Source organism: Nelumbo nucifera, chromosome 4, assembly GCF_055504915.1.
Source record: "Nelumbo nucifera cultivar China Antique chromosome 4, China Antique-T2T, whole genome shotgun sequence".
NCBI lineage: Eukaryota > Viridiplantae > Streptophyta > Magnoliopsida > Proteales > Nelumbonaceae > Nelumbo > Nelumbo nucifera.
The window spans coordinates 28,481,422-28,505,848 of NC_142652.1; the positions used below are offsets into that span (position 1 = coordinate 28,481,422).

The following is a 24,427-nucleotide window of genomic DNA, read 5'->3' on the forward strand; positions in this document are numbered from 1 at the left end:
TTCACTAAATTCTTTAAGTAGTTTCTTGCAAATTCATCACTTTGAGATCATATATTGTGGATACTCTGTGGATTAGTTGGTTTTGGAACTGCCTCTTTTTTTTTTCTTTTTCTTTTGGATAAACTAGAAGCTTCACTGATCGGTTGCAAGGTGTACATCAGAGACAGGGATGCAACATGTTTTCCGATCATTGGAATATCACACATTTTAGTCCACGATAGAATGTTGTGTGGTTCAGTCATTCTGTGGGTTGTTGACTGACTACTTACGTATTTCCATTATCCCCGTGAATCATTGTGTGGACCACAAGCCATTGTCATACTTTGAACACACACAATTCATGAAGGGCTGAAGGCAAAAGATGATACTGATAACATCAAACTCAACTACCAACGCCTAAAGATGGAAGCTTTAAGAGTGGACGTCCTCATTATTTAGTCCAAAAGGGTTTTGAAGAGATTTTGATTTAAAATAAGCAAATTCCCCTTTTTTCTGGAATTTTTTGGACGTTTTATACCCCTTTTGTTTAAGCACATATGGGCATAAAGAGGGCATATGTGTTATTTATTGTCACTTCAGAAACTGCCTATTCACAACTGTTCAGTAACTACCCACTTATAAGTTATAACCATTCAGAAACTGTCAATGAATTATAAATAGTTTTGTCTTAGAGATAATGCCTATATATATATATTAATATTCTTATAATATAGTTTTGATGTAAAAACAAGCGGTCAGCAAAAACATGCATATAATATGCCTTTTCTTTTGTAAATCTTCTAATTAAAAAGTATTTCCCCCCAAGGATTAGAAGCAATTAGTGCTTTTGACTATGTTTAAACAGATTATATTTAGGATCTGTTTTATAAAATTTTATCTATCTATATATTATATACATATAGCACAAATTTCTGAACCATGTTAAACCTCGTGTTTTAATGTTTTGTCCTTTTTATAGTATTTTTATTTTTTTTGGATCAACACTAAAATAAGACAAAATTCTTTCCTTTTATTGTTTTCTACTTTATTTAATTTGAAGTTAAAAGTGGGCAAGATTTATGGTGCAAGGATTGCACCGTGAAGAATAAAAAAAACTAAACCAGTGATAAAACGAGGAATAATCACAACTGACATTTTTAACATCGTTAGTCTTGATGGTAAATACACCTATAAAACGTAAACCAATGAAAATCAAATAGACCATATAACATTTTTAAGTGATTGGTTAAAATCTTAATTTAAGGTGCAGCAACTATTGGTAAATGCACCATAGTTAGTCTCAAAATGTTGGCTTCAAAACAATTTTTTTTTTTTTTTCTAGTTAGAAGGATAAAAGGGAGATTAACCAAATTTAGGAGCTCTTTTACACATCTCTGGAAAACCTGTACCAGGTCCAAAATTGTCCAATATAAATATAAATAGTTTGCAATGGCAAAAAAACATGGGCTTGAGGACATAGAACCCATAACCAGTTTGGGGTCCCATAATTTGCAATAAGATGTTCTCTTTGAAGTAAATAATTTGTATAGTGGCCAAAAATTCTGGTTGAACTCTTTGAAAGTTATGAAAATAATGCAGGTCCTCTCTTAGTTGGAAGCCATGAAATGATAGGTTGATTTTCTTCTGAACGCTTGCCATAAAGGTTAAAAATGCAGGAAATTCATATTTTGTTTTGATAATACAACCTTAATGAGGAATCAATCAAGACAGAAGACGTGAAAAAGAAGAGACAAAAAAAATAAAATATACACAAATTAGAAGGGGAGGCAACGCCAGTTCCATGTGAGAGGCCTGAGATCCAAGTGCATCCTTCTTAAGGAATCCTGCCGCAGACGAGAAACTCAGTGGCCAACTTCATTGACAAGGTCATGAAGCTTCCTCTCTAACACCTCCGAGCAAATCTGACCCATCATGCGGTAGAAGGACATCAGATCAGACAACTGGTCCACTGACATCTTCGCCATTACATTCCTTGCTACCCTCTCCCTCTCTTCATTCATCTTCAACCTCTCCATATACGAAGAGGCATTCCTAACTGTTGCTCCCATTTGTTTCAGTCTCTTCTCCTGTTGTAAACTCAAAGCTTTGTTCGACTGCATTAACAGAACAGAGATTTTAACAAAGTTGTCAAAAGTAATTGAATGACAAAACCAAACACCACATTGTCTATACCAATCATACCTCCAGGAACTCGGCTCCAGCTTCAAGATCAGATTCTCCTGATGGGGATGTCTCCCGTCTAGCATCATACATGTCTCTCGCAATGGAAAAGCTTCGGACAATAATCTTTCTCTTCTTCTCCATTTCTAGATCGAGCTTTAGAGCATTAGGCACACTGGCTGCGTTATTCAGCTTCTTCTGATATGCGATGACCGCCTTCACAAATTCCTGAACGTTGGCAAACCCAAGCACACCATATCAAAATTTTAAAATCCAATGTCACAGAGATCCTTAAAAGATCATTCCATTTTGAGATTCTGATTACCTGATAGGCAGATGGGCAACCTGGATAATCGAAATCATCCGAGTCTGATCTTCTCATTCGTTCTGGATGAAATTGGAGGCCCATTATGAACTTACCCTCTTCAGGATTATACGCATCAGGATCATAGAATCCTTCAACCAGACCATCAGGAGCGAAAGCCATTGGAACAAATCGTTGTGCCAATCTCTTGACACCTTGATGATGATAGCTATTGACATAAATCTCCATCTTCCCCTCGTCCAGGGAATCCTTGAACCAGTCATGCAAGGGGGTGTTCTCCACCACCTTCGCGGCATGCCGATGCCCGTCGTAGTTATCGTAATCGATGTGAGCCACACTCTGACCCTCTTGGCATTTCTTTGAGAGCTCTTTCCCTATGTCTTGATAAAGGGTACCCCCACATGCGACGTTAAGGACTTGTGATCCCCTACAGATCCCCATGTAGGGTATATTCCTCTCAAGACAAAGTTTTGCGAGCCGTAGTTCGATAGAATCCTTCTCTCGATCAATGGCCGTATCACTTGCATGCAATCGCTTTATTTCTTCAAGCTCCTCTGGTGAAAGCCCCGACGTTTCAGGTTCGTAGAGAGATGGGTCAATGTCTTCGCCTTCGCAAAGGAGAACACCATGAATTGGTTCGAAGCTGTCCAATAACATATGGACTCCGGTGACTCTTGGAACAATGACTGGCACCGCCCCATAGCCTACTATGAGATCGAGATGGTATTCACCTGTGCAAAAAAGGCAGACATCCTTTTCATTTATTAGAGAATGAAACCCATTTTGTCCTGCTTTTTTATTTCTTTCAACTTATTACCCAGATTAAAAACTTGGGTTGTCATGTTTTTCTGAGAAAGTTGGGCTTTCGATTAACAAAAGCAAACAAAAAATAAGAATAAAAAAAAAACGAGTGAGAATTCATGTACAGACAGAACGTACCCACGAAATCGACGAACTTATTCTTACGAACGCTTCGTCTGGAGACAATGAGAACCCTAGGGAGGATCTTGGATAGATCGGTAACCATGGCTGTGATGGGATACTGCAAGTTTTCTTTGCTACAGATAATGCTTTTCAGATTTTCTTTGCTACACAGATTTATAACACGATCGAAAATCTTATAAGCATATTCTCTGGTCTCTGCGTCTGGCAGCCTGTCCAACTAAAAAAAAATAAGAAAGAGAAATCTAGCTAGCAAGATAAGGTTTAGGTTTGTTAAGTTAGAAGATGATTTTGTTTACTATTTTTCTGAACGGGGCTGACTGATTCTTTGGAACCAGAAGGAAGAGAGAGTCCAGATGCACTAAGTTTATGCGCCGCGGATTAACGAATTTCCACGGGATAGGGTTTTTCTATTCTAAGATGGAGGTTGACACGCATGCACTTATGTGATGTTGGTGTTATCACATGTGCATTTTTTTTTTTTTAATATATAACTAATAAACGAGTCAAACTTGGCTACAAACCAGCAGGAAGGAAGGACGACCGACGACGTTACGATGGAGGAGGGATGAATGAGAGAGTTGGGAAAGAGCTTTCTGGAACTGGAAGTCTCATTAGTTGAGGTTGAAACAATCTTGATACAGGATCTGACTCAGAGAAACGTGCGGAAACTGTACGGGTGGCTGACTATCGACCACAAAGATAATTAATTAATGGAAAATTGTCCAAAATCCATTATTACTTTTTCTGAATTCTCTTAAAATCACAACGATTTTTTCAAAACGTTCAAAATTCACCATGTCAGTGAGATAACGGTAATTTAATTTATCATTTTACCCTTTATTGGCCGCTGCTTCCCCTTCGTTCGAGAACTTGAAGAAGAATAAGATGCGTCTGAGAAGAACAGTCTGAGAAGAAGAACAATCCGCAATTTCTCATCGATCGCTGCTTCTCTCGTACCTTCGTCTGAGAAGAAGAACGGTCGAATGCTCATGAAGACTGTTCCCATCGTCTGAGAAGAAGAGCAGTCGGAGTACAGTCCGCAACTTCTCACCGGCCGCTGCTTTTCTCATTGTCTGAGAAGAACAGTCGATTATTGCCTCTCTCATTGTCTGAGAAGAAGAACGTTCGGAATATTGCTGTTCATATTTATGCACAGACACATACACCATTAAGGTTCCTTTACAGGATTTTTCCTTCATCTTACAAACCTTTTGACTGCCTAACCTTCTGAACTTGCTCAACTGGAGCTATTGCATCTAAACTAAACATCTCCAGGATTTCCATGACCTTTCTTGTGCGACAAATCCAAAGATTTCATGCTCCTTTGAAACCTCACTCTCGACAGATCAAAGTCCAGTTGGTTATTAGATAGATTGACCGACGTTGCTGATGCATTCTCCCTGAACAAAATCGACGCGTCCCTGACGAGATTGTTATATGACAGATCGATTCTCGACACGTTCAATTGTCCCAGAGATCTGGGTATCTCACCGGAGAGCTGGTTGTGAGACAGAAACATGGAAAAACCACCCAGCACGTCTTCATTGAATCCCCCAAACGGGTTGGGTATGTTTCCAGTGAGTCTGTTCCATCCCAGGCTAAGAAGCTTAAGTTCATTGAGGTTGACGAGGGAAGGCAGGATCGAGCCGGAAAGCTAGTTGTAGGGCAACTCCATCTCCCGGAGATTTTTGAGTTGGCTGAGGAACTCTGGGATGGGGCCGGAGAGAGTGGTGTTACGTATGGTGAGGGATACCGGATTCTGAAGCTTTGTGAATGATGAAGGGATGGAGCCAGTGAGGTTGGGGATGTCATAGAATGCAAGGGCCAAGAGGTGGGAGAGGTCGCCAATGGCTGCCGGAATTTTGAAGGGAGATTTGATAGATTCAAAGACTTCACCGGAATAGGCCTCGCACCCGACGTGGCTCCAGTCACAACATTCCTTGCTGGAATTCCAGTCTGCAAAGTAGTCGTGGATGTTCAAAGATTCTTTGATTCTCAAGAGGGCTCCATTGTTCGCTGGGTTGCAGCGAGGAGTGGAATCAGAGAGAGCTGGAGATGGGAGAGAAGATGAAACGAGGAGGAAGAGTAGGATGAAAGAAGAAGTATAGGAAGAAAAACTTCCATGGGAATCCATTTTCATTGCTTGTTGATAATTAAGTATGAAGAAAGTGCAACAAGTGTGTTAATTTATATGCATTTTGGTCAAAAAAACTTCTATGAGAATTTAGAAAAAGTGATGGTGGGTTTTGCACTATTACCGCTAATTAATATATAACGGACTGTCGAATCGAACCATTTGAACAAGTGGGTTTATAGTTTATATTAATGTTTTAAAAACCGGTCCAGAATCTGAACCGTTTTTGCATCTGGGTCATGGGTGACCGATTCGACCATCTGGGTTGAATGGTTGAGGCCGTGACATCATAATTAAAAATATTAAAAATGAGAAAATATGTGTTTAAATGCAAAAAAAAAATGAAAAGAAAATAAAAACCAATTGGAAAATATAGGGAAAGGAAGGAAAAAGGTAAGGAAACCTATACACGATTTGTAAAGGTTTCTCTACCTTTCCCTTCCTTTCTCTACTTTTTCCTTCAAATCAAACATAGCCTTAAGGGAATTATGGCCTCCCTTATAAATAAATTACCATACTTGCATGGATTGCTCTGCCACCACGACTTCTGCAATCTCTTTCTCTCTCTCTCTCTCTTAGTAGGATAGCAAATCTTGAATTCCCTTTGATGTTACAAGAATGAAAAATAATGGGGCGTTTTCAAAATACCAGGTTAAAAATTGCCACCTATACTAAGAAGTCCTGATTGGTAGCACTTGATGGCTGTGTTAGGGGCTGTTTTTACCAATAATATAACACCCCAAATTAGCCATTAAGGCTCAGTTTGGATGAGTATAAATGAAAATATGTAGAGTCTAAAACCTTATATTTTGTATTATTTTATATGTATTTGCACTGTACATATTTGTATTTGTACACTTTTCAAACTAAGCCTAAGGGGGTGTTCTATAGCGTAGATGAGAAATTTGGTGGTATGTGTGGTGTGGATGAAAATGCACCACCCCCAACAAAGTAGTTGTTCTGCACCATGGACAAAGATGTGTGGATTGAACCACACCACACCTCCATAGGTGTTTTACAAGGTTTATTGCATTTTAGTCCACACCTTGTGTTATGATTCCATGCATCTCAGTTACAACATAGGTTAACACATGATATGACAGTAATGGGAAATTGAGAATGCTTCTCCCCAAATCCAACTAATTTTACAGTAGCAGGTGCATAAATTCTTACTAGTGGTGACGATAGTTGTTGTAGTGACAGATAACAAGGGTAGGGGTGCAAATGGATCAGATCATGACCCGATCTGATTTGAGATCTGATCCTATTTGGTCGAATTCGGATCACCCTTGTTTGGATCTTCGAGTCGGACAATAGTATCTAATTAGAAATTGGATCAAATTCGGATCACTCCTCTGATCCGAGAAGATCTGGTATGATATTTTATATAAATATATATAATACATATATATGCTATTTATTTATTTATTTATTTATAAATATATTATTTATATTGTCTTTTTTGTAAATTTGTTATATTATTTATTTTTTTAATAAAAACATGTATATATATGATGAAAACAATTAAAAAATAGTTGTATTTTTGTTTTCCTTTATTTAAATTGGTATGTTTTAATTTTCTTTTAATAATTTATTATTTTTTAAAGAAAACAAAACGGATCAGATTAGATTCGAATATTCGACTTCTCGATCGAATTCGAATTCAGATCCTTGCCTATTAGATCTGATTGGATCAAATATATAGTGACCAGTGTTGGATCAAATTTAGATATACCTTGATTCGAATCCGATATGATTCGTTTGCTTCCCTAAAGGCGGGAAATGGTGAATAATGGCGAGCTTCTACCCAACAACGGATTAGCAGTGACAAGCTTGGTAATGACCAATGAAACCAAACAATAAGAGGGAAATATTGCACAAAAAAAAAGCAAAACGATTGTAGAAAACAGAGGAGATGAATCACTTACATCTGATAGCCCAATGATGCAATGATGTTCAGAGTAGCAACAATGCCTGACATGAGATAGAGAGGTAGCAAACATGAGCTTCACAATGGTGAGCTCTAACTACAATGGTAATATGTTGAGAGTAGTGCAAAGCATGGAAAGACACACTATAAAGTAGTGGGAAGCATGGAAATAGATTGGAGATAAATATCCACGATAGCAATGGACTATCCACGATAAATAACTGTGGACGATATTTTGCCTTGTGGTGTAGACCGATCCACGATATAATGTGGTTTGGTCTACACCGCGGTGCAACCGAACCACTGGTTTTGGGGTGGCGTGTTTGAAATGCAATATCTTGTGGTGCATCCACACCATTTAAGTGTGTATTCCCCATAACCATTCAAGTCCCTCTTTTTGAATTTATGGATGACGTGGGGCATTACCATTGGTTAAACAGTCTCTAATGGACCTATCATGGGCCAAGATAGGCTTAGCTTTTGCTAAATTTTGAATGGGCCTAACATGAAGCATGAGTCCAAAACAATGTAAAATGTTCCTAGAGATAGGGGTGCAAATGGATTGGATCATGACTCGATCCGATCCTATTTGGTCGAATTCGGATCACCCCTGTTCGGATCGGATATATTATATAATTATAAGTATAAATATATATAATACATATATATGTCATTTTATTTATTTATAAATATACTTTTTATATTATATTTTTGTAAATTTGTTATATTATTTATTTTTTTATAAAATATGTATATACACGATGAAAATAATTTAAGAAATATTTGTATCTTTTGTTTTTTCTTTATTTAAATTAGTATATTTTATTTTTGTTTTAATAATTTATTAATTTTTAAAGAAAACAAGTTGGATTAAAGATCTGATTTACCGATATGATCCAAATTCAAATCGAGTCCTATCAGATCTGACTGGATCTGACATGAACAATGTCGGATCGGATTTGAATCATGATTCAAATATACCCTAATTCAAATCCGATTTGACCCATTTGCATCCCTACATAGAGAAACACATAATTAGAGCCAACAAAACAATAATAGTCCGTTTGGTTGCTGAGAAGTAGATGAGATGGGATGAGAAGAATCTTTAAAGAATATTCTTATTTTCATGTGTTTGTTTTGAAGAAAAAATTAGGAAGGGACGAGAAAGGTATGAGACGTGGGTTCCCTAAACTCTTTATGCGTCCCCATTAAGAAAGGAAACAATGAGCAATCAGTGAGAAAATTTTGTCGAAAGTGCCAACCTCGAGCGTCGTCTTCCTCTTACACATCGTCGAATAGTCTTCTCACTGGTGCCATCTCCGATGACTTCTTTCGAAGGTAAGCTCCGATTTTCAATCCTCTCATGATTTTTGTCCACTTTTATACCATTTTTATCTCCTTTGTTGAATGAGTTCCCATTCAAATCTCACTGTCCTCTACCTCTATCCTTGTTTGCCCAAATCAATCTCCATTGCCAAAAAACATTTGAACTGCAGTTCAAGGTGTTCATTTGAACGTCGAAGCTCCAGATATGGCTTTGAGCGTTTGCCTCATCCAGATATCGTGTTTTCCTTATACCAAAACGTTACAGTTTCTACCGACTTGTTTTGATATGGTGTTTGTCATTTTCAATTTCTACCATTAAAGGATAGATGGGCTTTGTCTCATGGTATAAATTTTAGGCCAGTTATAGATTTGTTTTTGTAGATTTGTTCTGTTAAAGGTTTGTTGTTTTATTTTTTATTTTCATTTTTAGCATTTTATTATGTCAATAATACTCGATCTCAAATTTGCATTTTTTAATGTGTTTCAGGTCATCTCAGGCAACCCACACAGTGGATTTAATCCACTGCAACCCATGGTTGTTATTCATCACTTGACTTGGTTACAGGTTTGACGAAATATGTATTTACATCTTTATAGGTACTAATATGACAAAATGCTACATTGTGTTCAACGGCCGTCGATTAGGATTCTAATGCCCAAGTGCATAAATTTAGTAGAGCTATTTTTTGCTCATATATATAGCACCTAGAGGCGGTATTTCAGTTGCAATAGTACCAACACAATATGTATTCAATACCCCAACACCCAATAGTTGGGAACACCTCTAGAATCCATGTAGAGAATATCAACACAGGGGTGAAAGCGTCAAAAGAACCCCATTCACAATCACTAGTAATTCTTGTGTTAGTAGTCAGTTTGATGGTTATGTTGATCTTATACTTGTTTAAATAATGGTTGCAAATATTTGATTGTTATGAAGCCAATGAACCAACTTATGACATTTGTGTTTTATGGAATTGTTATGTTAACTATTATAAGTAGGCTATATCTTAATACATACGAGTTTTTAATTATGCCATATTAACATGACACATGGTAATGTTTAAATACTATTATGCCATGTCATCCAAAAAACAAGTCTTGTGTTGTCGAATTGGGGATTATATGGATCATTCCATAATGTAGAATAAATCCAACCATCTTACAAAATTTTCTCAGCAACTAAACACTATGAAAGCAAATTTAGTAGGATAATTGATCTTAGTAACCAAACACAATTGACGGAATTGAGAAAATAAGGCCATATTTGATTCACTTCCAGTGACCTCATTCTTCTAATTCTTGCCGATTCTAGAAAAGAATAAGCAAGAATGATTGAGATATAGGTGTTTGGATATTCATTTCTTGTCGCATAATTCATTCTTCCCATCCTACTAATTCTGTTTTTTTGTTCGAGCTCGAGTCCTCTCGACTTGAACTCACTGAACCCTCGTCCCTCTCTTTCTCTCTCTCTCTCTCTCTTCTGTACAAGGTAAACCCTCGTCACTCTCTCTCTCTCTCTGTGTACAAGGTAAATCCTCGTCCCTCTCTCTCTGCTGAGATATCTCGATCTGTTGAAGTCTGTACAAGGTAAAACTAATCGACTCTTTATCTCTCTGTACAAGGTAATGGTGGGCTCGATCTGTTGAAGTCCTAAAGCTAAGTTCGATCCAAAGATCTCGAACCAAGGTAATCTCTCTCTCTCTCTCTTCTTCTTCTTCTTCATCTCCTTTTCAAGCTGCGCACAGAAGATGTATATATCCTCCTCCTCCTCTTTCTTCTTCTTCTTCTTCTTCTTCTTCTTCTTCTTCCTACTCTGTTTTTCACCTTTTCGGTTGACCACCAATATCATCCCTGTAAGCATCAAAACAAAGCAGCATCGATTAAGGTATTTGAAGTTTTGAACAATTTTTGTCTCTTCATTATTTTCCTTATTGGTATTTTTGGTATTTGTGTGTTCGAATTATTATGGAATTTATACATTTTTTATGTATAAATTGTTGCTGTTATTTTTCTTATTGCTTTGCTGTTTTTTTAAGTATAAATTATCGAATTATTTTCCTTATTGCTTTGTTGTTATAATTATGCAAATAAGCTTGAAACCACGTGAAATTTAAATCAGGTGCTTGGACCTAGACATGTTTCAGATTCTGGTTCTTGTGTCTGAGTCCATGCAAAACTGTAACCGGGTGCTTTAACCTTTGGACTATGTAATGAAGGAAAAAGGAATGCAACAGGAAATTGCAAGTCTTTGCTTGGTTATACCTGCCTCAGTGCATGGTTGTTGTCATCTTGGGTACTGCCGAGGTTAGGCAGTGAAGACAAATGTTTTTGGAAGGCTGATCTAGGAACAATTTTGGCTGAAAGAAACACGAGATTATTCTTAAATAAATATATAGTTGATGTCCTGGTCAGGTTTGCTGTGACTTTGCTCTTTTTTCATAAAATTTACCTTACATTTTCTCAGAAAAAAAGGAATGCCACATACAACTTATGTAATAACTATCCTTTATTTTGTGGGGTAGCTGCATAAGAATATCCTTAACATCTGCAGAACCCACTAACCATATATGCATGCTAACCTGGCTAGATAGTAAAAGCTCAGTTGGGTTAAAAGTACCCACTTACTGGTGCAGGAACTTGAATACAAATAGTTACTGTTTCTCCAAATATTAATAGAACTCTTAATGTATCCATCAACAAGTTGTTGTTCCTAGTGATGGTTGTGCGTTGGTTAGAAAGGAAATTTTTAGTTGAGGAGTGTTAGCAGTAGTACTGAATTCTCCATTGATGTAGATTGTATCATTATAGAGTTTTCTGAGAGGGAGAAAGAGAGTCAGCCTAAGGAATGATAGATGGTTGGTTGTATACAGTACAAAGTCATTTGGTCTAACATTGATTGGAAAGCAGGCAAAAAGTTGGCTTGGTTCTTAGGTGTCAAATGCCTCACTGAATCAGTGGTTATTGTGACCCAGAGAAATAAATAAATAAACATGTCATGCAACTCTGTGAACCTACCTAGAGATTGAGTACCTGTTGGTCCATACTTCTATCTATGAGATGTTTATTGTAACCCATACAAGATGTGGTTTCTTTTGGCAGCAAGATGGTTCTGGGCTGGACCTACAGTGACTGCAACAGTTCTCCACCAGCAAACCTCTACTCAGGAGATGATCCATTGTCAGCACTTTATCCCTCGCCACAGTCCACAGGATGAAAGCCACCTTGGCAAGGACTTGGGCCTTCCTAAACCAGCCCTAATGAACATCCTCCCTTGGGTGTGGTAACATAACCCTGTAGCTTGAGAGAAGGAACCTGACTTCTCACCTGCCCAGACTCTTCTATCAGATTAACTACAAGATATCAACCATAAAGATGTTTTATTGATATTGATAAAAAAAGTAAATATGTTTTATTGATTTGTTTGTTCTCACTTCAAAATATTAGAAATACTATAATACATGCCTTTATAGTAATATATCCACATTTGTTGCTTCAAGCATTTGTGATGGCATGTTTAGGACCTTAGGTGATTGTATAGAGAACAGAAACAACACATAAAATTCAGGAATAGTGGAGGAATTTGTCTTAGCCTTCCTCCGACCAGCAGTATGTTGATCAGGAGTTGCCACAAATGAAGCATTGCATGGGCTAAGATTAAGAGAAACCATGGAGGTGGTTGTAGGGTTAAGTTTCATCCGTATAGAAATTTACTATTCTTTGTAAAAAAATTGAAATTAATATTAAATTAACTATTTAATGCAATTCACCTAGTTACTAACTATTTGTGGCAAATTTTCAATTTACTATTTTTAGTAATTTCTGCTTTCTTTAGACAATGGTTCTTACTTTAAAGATTTTTTCAAGATTAGAAGTACTCAGGTTAAAGATTTCTGCTTGACACTATCTATTTGTCTAGAAATGCTCATCCCTAGTGAGAAGACTATGAGTGAGATCGTTGAGGGGGAATTTGAACAAGCTGATTGTCGAAGATTCAATGGGTGTATTTTTATTGGATGAGATTAAGTAGCTTAAATGGCTAAATAGCAGTATGATCTTGAATATTCAATGGGTGAGAAGATTGGCTAATTGGATGGCTGATAACTTAGCTTAGAAAGGAGTCAACAGGGATCATTTTTATTGGGCTCAGTTGTAATCTGTTCTCTTATGAGTAATGTGAGAAGTGCATCTCACACCTCTCCTTGGGGTGCTTGTATTTATGTATATATTGACTTTTCCTAATAAAATTTGAAGTTATTGAAAAGAAAAGACATTCAAATTTGAACAACCTGCTTAAGGCCTACTAAATCACTCTGAGGCATCCTAAGTTGTGGGTTTAGCTTAGGTGGGGCTTGAGTTGGCAAATGGGCTTTGACCTCAATCTATGGCCAGGCCCAAGGTCGATGTCTAGGGATGACTGGATGGGCTTGGCCGCTTGGGTCTGTCCTTAACTCTACCAATCCATCCAATGTATACCCTTACTTTATTAGAAGGAGTAGGGGAATTCATTCATTCAAAGAGATTTAAGATGAGAGAAAGAGTGATTTAATGGGAGAGGGGAGAGGTTACAAACATTGATAGTTGGAGAAAGCAAGAGTGTTAAGAAAGATAATATTATAGATAGTTAAGACTTGAGTTTCAATGGCTTTAGTCTAGGCAACCCATGGCTTTCAGGTGTTGGGGGAGTGATTAGGAACAGTGCAGGAGATATACCTGCTCTCTTTTCAGGACCAATTGGTAGGGGACTCTCACACGAGCAGAACTTTTGGCTATGCTAATGGGTTTAAGAAAGGTTAAAACTCTGAACTGCTCAAATGTCATCATTGAAGGTGATTCCAGGATTGGCTGAAGAATAGTTAGGAGGGATCATGGCACTACAGACATGCAATAAGTGAAATAAGATGTATCCTGGGGCAGTTGGAAATTAGCTTAAGTTGTTCCTAGAGTGGCAAACAGCATAGTTGATGGATTGGCAAAGCAAGGAGCAACAAGAGAAAATATGTTTCGGGGTGATGTAATTGTACAACCTACTGCCTACTCTTCATGTATTGCATTGACACTGTGGCTAGCTGAGGCTATCCATGTTTGTAATTCCTCTTTTTCATAATTTTAATAAAACTTATGCTGTTACTGATAAAAATAGTTAATTGATTTTTATATTTTTAATTTATAAATAAATAAACCACATGTATGAGGTGCTTGCAAACATTGAGGTAAAAGAATTCTTTGCCTTCCTCTTTCCTCTATATAATATAGGTATAGATTAGTTTGCACTCTCTTTGTCCTTGAACTATGTTCCAGGGTGCTGGTCAGGCATACTGGTTATTGGGGCAATTGTCACAACCAATGAAGTTCGTGCAGTGCCTGTTACATGTAATGTCAGGAAATAAATATAGATCACCAAACTTAAAAATCACCTTGACTCTGAAATATTTTCTCTGAAGTGGCCTAATAATAAAATAAATTTGACAGCTAGAAAAGGAAAGGTCAGATCTTTTCCGTTCATTTAACGGTTAAGGGTACACTTAGTCAATTGACAATAAGGGTAAGGATACATTTAGTCAATTTTCAAAGAGTAAGGGTAGAGTTAGTCAATTAGCTAAATCATAAGGGTAGTTTAAGAAATTTACCCTTTCTTAAAATATTCCTAAGGTTTAGGAAATCGATTAATTATACCCCTACTGGTTTAGTATTGTCTTAAAGTACTCTTATTGTTTTTGACAATTGACTAAGGGCCCATTTGACACGTCTTTCCGAACGGTCTTTTGGCTGTTTACAAGTTGGGAAGACCGAAAATCGGTTTGTTTCTGTTTGGCATGCAGAAGATCTAACCGCCAAAAGACAGGACGCCGAAAAGACACGAGAGACCCATTTTGGGCTGATTTTGGGAAGCTCCAAATGAAGCTTCTCGTGTCTTTTGCGTTTTAATCTTGCGCGGAAAGACACAGAACGACACACGGAAAGACTCACGTCTGCCAAGCAGTCTTCGGGCTGCCCAAATCTTATGTCAAAAGCTCAATGCGTCTTTTAACTGTCAGAGATACAAGATCTTCTCAAAAAGGCTCACCAAATGGGCCCTAAATCTTCCATATTGTCAATATTCGTTAATCGAAGGTCATGTTCGCCTTGACTTAGATCAAGGGTGTTGGTTGTTGTTTCGCCAATATTGTATACAAGAAAGCTGGCATCTATATGAACGAAAGAACTGGTGAACTATCTGTTGCTGAGCTTGAGAACCTCATGTTGATTGATGCAAATCCATGCCAATTCAAGATGTCTAATGGTCAAAATTCGGACACCGGTATAGAAAAGATGCTAGACGTTGTAGTGTTTCCTTCAACTGAGGGAGATAAATGAGGTCCAAGAGTGAACCGATGAGAATCACCTTTGCTGCTAGGTTCATTGTTCTCTTTGTGAAAGACAAGCGCTCTTGTCATGTCAATGACGATCGACGATAGAGAGGGTTCCTCCTATAACCGGTCAAAGGCAGGCTCGATCCTTTAGACGGAAAGGCAATGTCCTGGCCTCAATCAAGGATTGGAGTCTTGGGTATTTACAATCACATAACTCTTCCTATAATTATTTCACTCATTTTTCAAGTGAGTATTTTTTGTCTCCAATTTAATGCTAGAATCAATACAATTGAACCCTAGGTGGATGCGAAAGTTGTTGCCGATGGGGATACGATAATAGTTATTGCGGATACAACGGATCCCAGGGAATCCTCTATTGATCTAACCAAACCTTATCAATGCTTGCCGGTGGTGATGACAGGGAAGACTAAGAGAAGATAACGGTTGAGGATTCGTTGTTCTCGTGGAAGAAAATGGAAGAAAAGAAAGATAGAAAGGAAAAAGGGAAAAATAGGGAAGGAGAGAGAGAGAGAGAGGAGGATGATGGAAGGTTAGTCGCAGCTGTTGTTTGAGTAGAGAAAGCAATGATCTTTGCAAAAAGGGATATTTTGGGTATACTATACAATTAAATCAGACACATGAATTCACATGTAAACGGTCTAGAATGGAGACTTAACGGGAAGGGAATTGTGTGACAATTGTCAGAAATGGTAGGGTACTTTAAGACAATATTAAAACAGTAAGGGTATAGTTAGTTAATTTTTTAAACCTTAAGGATAATTTAAGAAATTTGTCAAAAAAAAAACACCCCAGGAGATCTACTACACCCGTCCCCAAGGGAAGGGTCTCCACTATATCCGTGCATATAACACAAGGCATGGTTGAACTAGTTGGTGATGAGATTGTACATTGGTCTCAAGTTGGGCTGACATGTGGACAAATGAAGAATCAGTAATTGGCCAAGCCGAGGACCATTACATATATAGTTCTCAGGAACCTAGAATTCCATGAATGAGAAGCATGATCAATCAGATCTACAACCTTACTATAACAACTGCCCCAAGGATGAAAATCAAATTATATTAATCTTGGTAACCTTATCGGTTCTAGTGAATTTTAATTTGTTGTTTACCAAAAGAACACCACACACCTTGGCCCCTAGTAATTGCATATGTTGAAGTTTCCAATTAATTACTGAAGGGGGAAAATCAGGGATATGTTTTGACATCTTGGGCTAAAGGTGGAAATGTTGTTGAATAGCTCAAACCTACAAGAAAAGGGGATATTGGGCCAATCATGATATGCCACATCAGCTTCACATGGACATTTTTATAGTAAAATGCTAATTAATGTGTGGAACTTTATCATACTAGTAAATATGCACGCATATTGTACGTGGCAATTTTAGATAACATTAATAAGTTCAATATTCTTATTAGAACCATTTAAAAAGGATAAGTAATTAAAGCATGGTGTGCTAGTGGATTTATATTTATATTTCATTTTCATTGTTAGTAAAAATACTTTTTATTTATCACATTTGCTTTTGTTTAATATGATAAATATATAATATTAGAGATGTGCACAGATTTTATAGACATTTTTTTTTGTTTTTCTATGGCCTTGTTTGGCACGTATTTCCATGTGGGGTATCAATTGTTTAGAAGCCTAGCAACCCGTGTTTTTGTCTTTTCCTTTTTGGTTGGGAGTAGATTTAGTTGGTGAAAGATTGTTTCCCAAAAAGATGCGAGAAGCCCATTTTGGGCTAAATTTGGGAAGTTCTAATTAAAGCTTTTCGGCTTTTTTCATCTTATCTTTGCATAGAAAGGCACACCTCCAACCAAATGGTCTGTGGCTGTCAAAATCTTTTGTAAAAATTTCACTGTCTTTTGGCTATCAAAGCTTCCAGAAGATCTTTCACAAAAAGACTTGCCAAACTACACCTATTTTTTTCTTTTTTTTTTATTTCTATCTGTTTTTTGAGTTTTTATGATTGTTTGTATATAACTAGGCCTAACTTTGGCTACCTAAGGGCTAGGCTTGGGCCCAACCTAAAAAAAAAAAGCCCAAACTTTTGAACCTAGGCTTAGGCCTGGGTTGAGGACTAAAAATTGAAGCTAGTCTATATAAAATTACAAGCTAGGTCAATTTGAGTTTGAGTTAAGCCCACCTAATTTGCCTCCTTATGAACCATTGACCTTCAATTAGATGTAAAAATAAATTTCTTTTTAAATTAGTTTACTTTTTAATCATATAGTTCATTAATAAAAATAACACTTATCTATCACACTTGTTTTTGTTTAATATGATGAATACAAAATATTAAAGATGCGCCCAATTGTTTTTTATTGGACAATTTGTATGTTTTTAATAATTTTGTGTCTCTATCTATTTTAAAAATTTTATTATTTATCTTTTGATATCATGGGTTTACCCGTCTGACATAAAAAGGTTGAACCATTGACCCACCACTTGAATAGGAAAATGGTTTTGTTTTTTGGTCAATTTTAAATCTTGTATTTTATTTCAATCAAATAAAAATACTTTTGTTTAGCATGTTTGTTGTTATTTAATATGATAAATAGATAATATTTGAGATGTACCTAAAACTTTCTACAAATATTTTATAATTTTTGTAATATTTATATTTATTTTTAAAATTTTATTATTTAACTATGAGAACATTGGTTGATCCATTGGACACAAATGGTTGAACTATTTGCTTGCCACTTAGACAAAAGTGTGGTTTATTTAATTAATTTTCATGTTAGTTTAGAACATGTGTTTTGCATTATTAAAAATATTGGACATAGATTTAATTTGTAGAGTTTATTGGTGAGAAACAAAAATACTACAAATGAAATTTTTAATGAGAGAGAATGAGAGGTAATACCTTAATGATAGGGAATTTAATGAAGTGAAAAGTAATACTACTTGAAATTATCTTTTTTGTCCATATAATCAAAGAGGGACTAAATTCATAAATAGGGGTGTTTTAGTCAAGAAAATCCCACAAAGCTCATTTATTTGATGTGCTTTAAATATAAGATTTAATGAAAGAAAATAGAAGTTAATACCTTAAATATAAGACCTAATGACAATGATATAATGAATTTAATAAAAAGTAGTAGTTTCAAATATATTTTTTTCTTTCATAATATAGGGAGACCAAATTTAAAAAATAAAAGTATTTTAATAAATCCATTCACACTTTTAATAGTTGTATAGATATAGATATAAATGGGAATGAAGTATGACATAGAAACCTGTACTTCACATGTATTGCGAAAAACTATGATTTCTGGTACACTTTTTTTACATACCTTATGAATTCACATCAACGGCCCACTGAGCGCGCACCACAGCATATCCCAGATGTGTATTAGGAACAAGTACAAGCACGAGAGATGTTTCCTATACATTATACTTGGCAAAAAGTTGACCAATCCGCGAATCCGACCCGATCCAACCCGAAAGAACTGGGTTGGATTGGGTTGGGTCATGGGTCAACCCGCTGACCCGATTGTCAAGTCTAATTGGGATTATTTATGCATTGTTAGAAGTTTTCACTCTTTAATTTTTTCTATTTAGTCTTTACTTTTTATTGTTTACTCTTTAAATTGTTAAATAAGTTTTTATTTTATATTTGAAATTTTAAAGTTAATTCTTTTAATTTTGACATTTTTCTTTATTTTTTAAAATTTAAATTATTTTTTGAGATGACCTGAATTGACCCATGGGTCAACCCTAACCCAGACATTTAGGATTAGGGTCTAGCATTTGACAACTCAACCCGAAATACCTTGACCCAACCCGAATCCGAACCACACAACCCGATTGCCAGGTCTACTGTGTTATATCTTTAGCCTTGGTGGTTCCGCCTCGGCCTGGCCTGGCCTCCACAGCCCATAGGGGACTGCACTAGGCTAGTATTTTAATCCCAGGCCGTGGCTGGCCCAATTTGGATACTTCAGAAAATGGGCCCCCATCCCACTTAATCTAAATTCTTTCAGCGGATACAAATTCAATCACGGGCAGGAGGGACTGTACTAGAAGACAGAGAGGCCAGTAATTAGTAGGTCACAGGCCCATTTTCTCGAATTGGGATTTCCTGCCGACAAAATAAATTCTAGCACCCTACCAATTTGATCTGATACCGCATATCTACTGGAGTCTATTATAAAAAGTGGGACATGTATGAAATGTGTCGTTGTATCAAATGATCTTAATAGAAGTAGGGTGTTGGAATGGTATCTCGTTGGCAGGTGATTCAAGCTCCACTTTCTCTCACACTCTCATAGAACATAGTAACATACCGACAAGGCGACAAATAGACGGGCGTGGTTGATGAGTAGCAGACGAGCAACCTGCTAAAGCCGGTAACCACACCGGGGGAATTGGCAATTGGCAATCCGACAACACAACCGCAGTCCAGCTATATGTTCAGACCTCAGACTAGACTAGACTAGTCCTAGTCCACTCCATCATCTTGTCGATTCAGGGTCACTAGTGCTGGGCCCCACTTCTCTGATCTCTCTCTCATCATCATCACCAATCACCATGCCCCCCCCCCGCCTTACTAACAAAAATCAAAATAAAACCCGCGCAGCGCAATGCTCCCAAAAGAAAAAGCAAAACTGCAGAAAAAGGCGAAAAGCAGGAAGCGAGTGAAAACGAAGGTCATCATCAACAAAAGCAGATCCCGCCGTTCATCTCACTAAGCCGATCCATCGATCGATCGAGAGAGAAGAGGAGAGCCAGCGATGGCGGTCTCCGTCTCAGTTTTGGCCGTCGTCACGTCCCTCCATCTCGTCGCCTTCGTCCTCGCTGTAGGCGCCGAACGTCGTCGGAGCACAGTAACAACCTACTCTCTTCTCTTATTTCCTGATTTTTTACAGAACGTACAGTGAGCTAATTGACCCCCCCTTTCCCCCTTTTCTCTCTGTCTGAAGGGTAAGGTGCAACCGGATGAGTACGACGAACGCACGTTCTGCGTATACGATTCGGATGTGTCGACGGTGTACGGATTGACGGCGTTTGGTCTTTTGTTGATTAGTCAATTTTTGGTTAACTGCATTACGAAATGCCTCTGCTTCGGGAGAGGGCTCATGAGCGGGAGGAGCTCCACCGCCTGTGCCATATTCTTCTTTGTATTTTCCTGGTGAGTCTCCCATCCCACCAAATCTTCCTTTTCTGCCACTTCACTGCTTGAGTTGAATCGATCCATTCCCCGGCAGACTCGTCGTTTTCATAGTGAGTTTTTTTTTTTTTTTTTCGCGGCATATAGTCGTGCTTGTAGCTCGAGCCGCTGCACCCCAAATCGGCAAGAAGACACCGTTCTCGCTCCATTCTGAACTGAAAGTCTGAAACACCACTCCCAAAGGAGAGGTGCGGTGGGTGCGGCGTCTGCCTTCTGCCGGGGACTGGCTTTGTGGCTATGGCTTTTTGCGCTACTCGACTCGAGTCACGCCCACGAGTGGAGCGTGAACGCTTTGATTTGATTTGAGTAGTATCTTGGGTTTTGGGCCTGGGCTCCTTTCTTTTGTTGCAAGGGCGTAGGGTCCACGCCACTAATTGCCGAGATTGACAAACCTCTAATAAGTCTCTAACCATCGGATGGCCCCATCCAGCAATACAATATTAATGCCTGAATCAGGGTGATCAGAAGATTTTGATTTGCACGCGATGTCAGATTTATTTGATGCTTTCGGTGCTCTGTGGAGTACATTATTCGTGATGGTGACCATTTGAATGTAACTTGTGACAATTAATTAAAAGTTTAAAACTGACAATTTGATTTAATTAAACTTAAACCAAAAACATTTTTATAGGGCTAGCTTTTTGGGGGCAGAGGCGTGTTTAGTGGCGGGGTCGGCCAGAAATGCGTATCACACCAAGTACAGAGGATACTTCGGCGCACAAGACTTATCGTGCGCCACTCTCCGGAAGGGCGTGTTTGGCGCCGCGGCCGCTCTTACGTTGTTGTCTTTACTGGGATCCATCATGTATTACTGGGCCCACGCCAGGGCTGACACCGGTGGATGGCAGAAGCACCAGAATGAAGGTGGTTTGCACCCCCACGAACAGCAAATGAGCAGCGAGTTCCAAAAGATCTGATTTGAAACTATAAAGCCAAAGCAGAGAGTTCTGGGGGTTCTTTATTCCTTTCCATTTTGTTTGTGCCAGCAATGATCATCGTCTGATCAAGTAAGGCTCCAAGTTTTGTGTGCGAGATTATGATTCGATCAATCAAGCGGTCCTTATTGACGACCTATGTAAGGAAGATATACAAATATTATGTATCTTAAAGAAATTTTATTTATATTCGTCTTTTTCTTATAAAGTTACTATTTTATGGCATGGGTTGGCTTCCTTGATCCATATTATTGGTTGGTCGGGTTACTTTGGCATCACGAGACGAGCATTCATGCACTTGATAAAAACTCGGGGCAATTGTCACCGACTCCATGGTCCCCCTAATTTGCTGTTGACAAAAGGCTGTAAGCCGTTTGCCTTGGATATTATGGGGAGAAGGGAAGAGATAGAGATGTAGATTCTATTAGCAAATGAAAGTTCAGGTGGGCTAGTTGCCACTAACCCCATGGTCGCCGTAATTTACCTCTCTATTCAGTCGACAAGTTTCTTAATGCTTGCCCTTGGATATGGGAATGGGGAGAAACGGAACATATATAGATTCTCATGAGCTGTTTTGACTTTTGGCTGCTTATACGTTGGTTTGTTCCATCAATCAAGAGGAATTCAGTTCTAATTGTTGTTTGTTATACTGGAGATCCTAGTATAATATGACAAAGCAGTCTTCACTCTTGACTTGGTAATGCAACTTGGGTTGGGTTTGTTTCAGCATTCGTTACCCAGGCCTAAACAGAAATACACTAAATGGAGTTCTTATCTTGATGAAAGGCAACCGGCAAGATCTTATGATTTTTCACCATCTTAAATTCTTAATTAGCAGCAGCAAAATTACAGTTGCAGTCGTTATTTCAGCCAGGTGTTGATCTAATAAATCTCCATTGTGGGGCACCTCAGGACTTTCGGGGGGGGGGGTATTGTGGAATATAAAGAAATTCTTCACAATTGGGTTAACATTTATCATCAGGAATTAACAGAGTTTGCATATTTATTTGAAACTTAACAGGGAGGTTTTTGTAGAGAAGAAAGTGAAAACGTAGAGGTTTGGGTATTTGTCCAAAAACACACACGCAGAGATAAGCATTACTGATATGCAATGGTTGCAAAGGATATCTCTTGGTATTGATGTGTCTTGTTCATAAGGTGTTATAAAGGATACGCTCCCTATTACTAGTGGTTTGATTCGGTTTCATGACAGAACCTGAAATGTAGGGGTCGGTTCTGGTTTTGGTCGTTACGGGGTTAGTTTCAGGGTCTACATGTGGAATCTGTTTTTTTTTTTTACTCCCTCCTTAAAGAAAGAAGTATGTTCTTTAAAAACATATTTTTTAATAAATATAATATATATTTTAAAATTTATATTATCTTTATCGATTAAATTGAATAACTTAGTATGTAGATTATCATTATATGGTTCAAAATTTATAATTTAAATTTAAATCGTAATACCTTAAACTGATTGGGCATCACTCTTGAGAGGCAGATAAGATTTAGCGATAGGTTCCTAGCAAGCCTCATATATATATATATATATATAGCACCAAAGCATGGCCCAAATGAAATTATCCCCATCATTGCCAATTGCTACCTGAATTTTATCAATGGACCAGATATTGGCTCAATCCAGTCCAATATAAATTCATCAAGGATGGGCCATGTCCATTCAAACCCAATAAATACATTGGACCATTCAGTCTGGATTGGTCCAATTCAATGTCTTATTGGTTCATCCAATCCATCCAAATTGATTTTGATTTGGATGGGGTCTAACCCAAAACTAGTCCATTGACATCCCTCGCTACCTCAGCTGTAGTATTAATTTTGATGTAGTTACCGAGCGGGTTCATTTGTCTTAACGTCTAAACCATACCTCTGATTTAGTTTTAGATGGTTCGTGGTGGGTAAAATGCCTTCGTTTTTTTTAATATTACAATGACTCTTAAAGCAAAAGAGCTAGATATGCTATTTTAATATTACAATGACTCTTAAAGCAAACTAGTCCATTGACATCCTTCTTTAGTGTGGATGAGAAATTGGTCCTGTGGTGAGTGTGGATAAATTGTGTGGACCGGACTAATCCACACCCACGGTGGCGTTGTAGGTGTGGTGTGGAGTCGTCCACACCACACTTTTTGATTCCATGTATCTCATACATTTTATGGGAGATCTACACATTCGATCATAAATGTCTAATTTTTCTATTTTATATGGTAAATGAATTGAAAAGGCATCAATATGTGGATAATAATTGTATTTTTAAATAATTAAAAAATATTATTTTAAATATTAAAAAAATAAAAAATTAATATTTTAAATATTATTTTATTGATAAAAATATTAAAAAAATTTATATTTAAATCATGAAAAAAAGAGTTGAGAAGGAGAACTGCAAACTTGTGCTAGAATTAATATTAAAATTTATTATTTTATTGATAAAATATTAGAAATTTAAAATTTAAAAAGTATTAAAAGATTGAGCAAAATGAGAGTAATTGAATCAATGTAATGGAGGTGCGATACTTTGAAGTCCACACTATCTACGAGAAAATACTATGGATGATAAATTGGGGTGTGGTCCATCCCTGTCCATGCTATTTTGAGGATAGAGATTGTCCACACATAACATAACACCATATCTTACTGTGGACAGGACTAAAATGGTCCCCTCCACGATATTTACACAGTACTGAATGCCAAAATGGTCCCCTCCACAATTTTGTCAAATGCCACCTAAATGAAAAACAGGCTCAAATATTAGATCAGTTTCAAATTTGGATATCCCATTGAAGAATATTAGATCCATTTGACAAATGGTATATACATGCACTAGCTTACAATCTATAGGTGATTGATAATGATAGGCTGAATACATCTAATTTGGAAACAAAATGGTGGAGCCTCTTTTTTTGTGAGAGATTTAGGTGGAGCTTAAAGTTAAACACTTTATTTGGATTGGTGGTGATGTGTGAATGGGGTTGTAGTACCTAGAGATAATCTCTTAAGGCTATGTTTGTAAACGTTTGCAAGGGTTTTCCTATCTTTCCCTGCATTTTTCTGCAAACCAAACATAGCCTAAGAGAGGGTTTGTATCTTCTCCAATCTGT

The 24,427-nt window shown here is 37.4% G+C and overlaps 3 protein-coding genes across 6 annotated transcripts; 1 reads left to right on the plus strand and 2 right to left on the minus strand.

The window, feature by feature from the left end:
• Positions 1–1,616: 1,616 nt before the first annotated feature.
• Positions 1,617–3,887, minus strand: LOC104613289 (putative glutamine amidotransferase GAT1_2.1). The gene is made up of 4 exons (XM_010281045.3): positions 3,425–3,887; positions 2,486–3,216; positions 2,182–2,388; positions 1,617–2,093 (listed from the first exon to the last, which is right to left on the minus strand). The coding sequence occupies exons 1-4, from the start codon at positions 3,510–3,512 to the stop codon at positions 1,842–1,844; spliced, it is 1,278 nt and encodes a 425-aa protein (XP_010279347.1). The 5' UTR covers positions 3,513–3,887; the 3' UTR covers positions 1,617–1,841.
• Positions 3,888–5,084: 1,197 nt separating this feature from the next.
• Positions 5,085–5,564, minus strand: LOC104613348 (polygalacturonase inhibitor-like). Its single transcript, XM_010281127.1, has one exon. It carries the CDS (start codon positions 5,562–5,564, stop codon positions 5,085–5,087), a length of 480 nt encoding a protein of 159 aa, XP_010279429.1.
• Positions 5,565–8,701: 3,137 nt separating this feature from the next.
• Positions 8,702–21,533, plus strand: LOC104613290 (aerobic coproporphyrinogen-III oxidase (DUF1218)). 4 transcript variants are annotated; one of them, XM_088904335.1, is made up of 6 exons: positions 8,702–8,832; positions 9,308–10,351; positions 10,446–10,509; positions 19,439–20,029; positions 20,126–20,334; positions 21,005–21,533. In XM_088904335.1, exons 4-6 carry the CDS (start codon positions 19,937–19,939, stop codon positions 21,288–21,290), a joined length of 588 nt encoding a protein of 195 aa, XP_088760461.1. In that variant the 5' UTR covers positions 8,702–8,832; positions 9,308–10,351; positions 10,446–10,509; positions 19,439–19,936; the 3' UTR covers positions 21,291–21,533. The 4 variants fall into 4 exon arrangements, with proteins under 4 accessions (XP_088760461.1, XP_010279348.1, XP_010279349.1 ...); XM_010281046.3 differs by having other exon boundaries at positions 19,783–20,029; XM_010281047.3 differs by having other exon boundaries at positions 9,308–10,312; positions 19,783–20,029.
• The last annotated feature ends 2,894 nt before the right edge of the window (positions 21,534–24,427 follow it).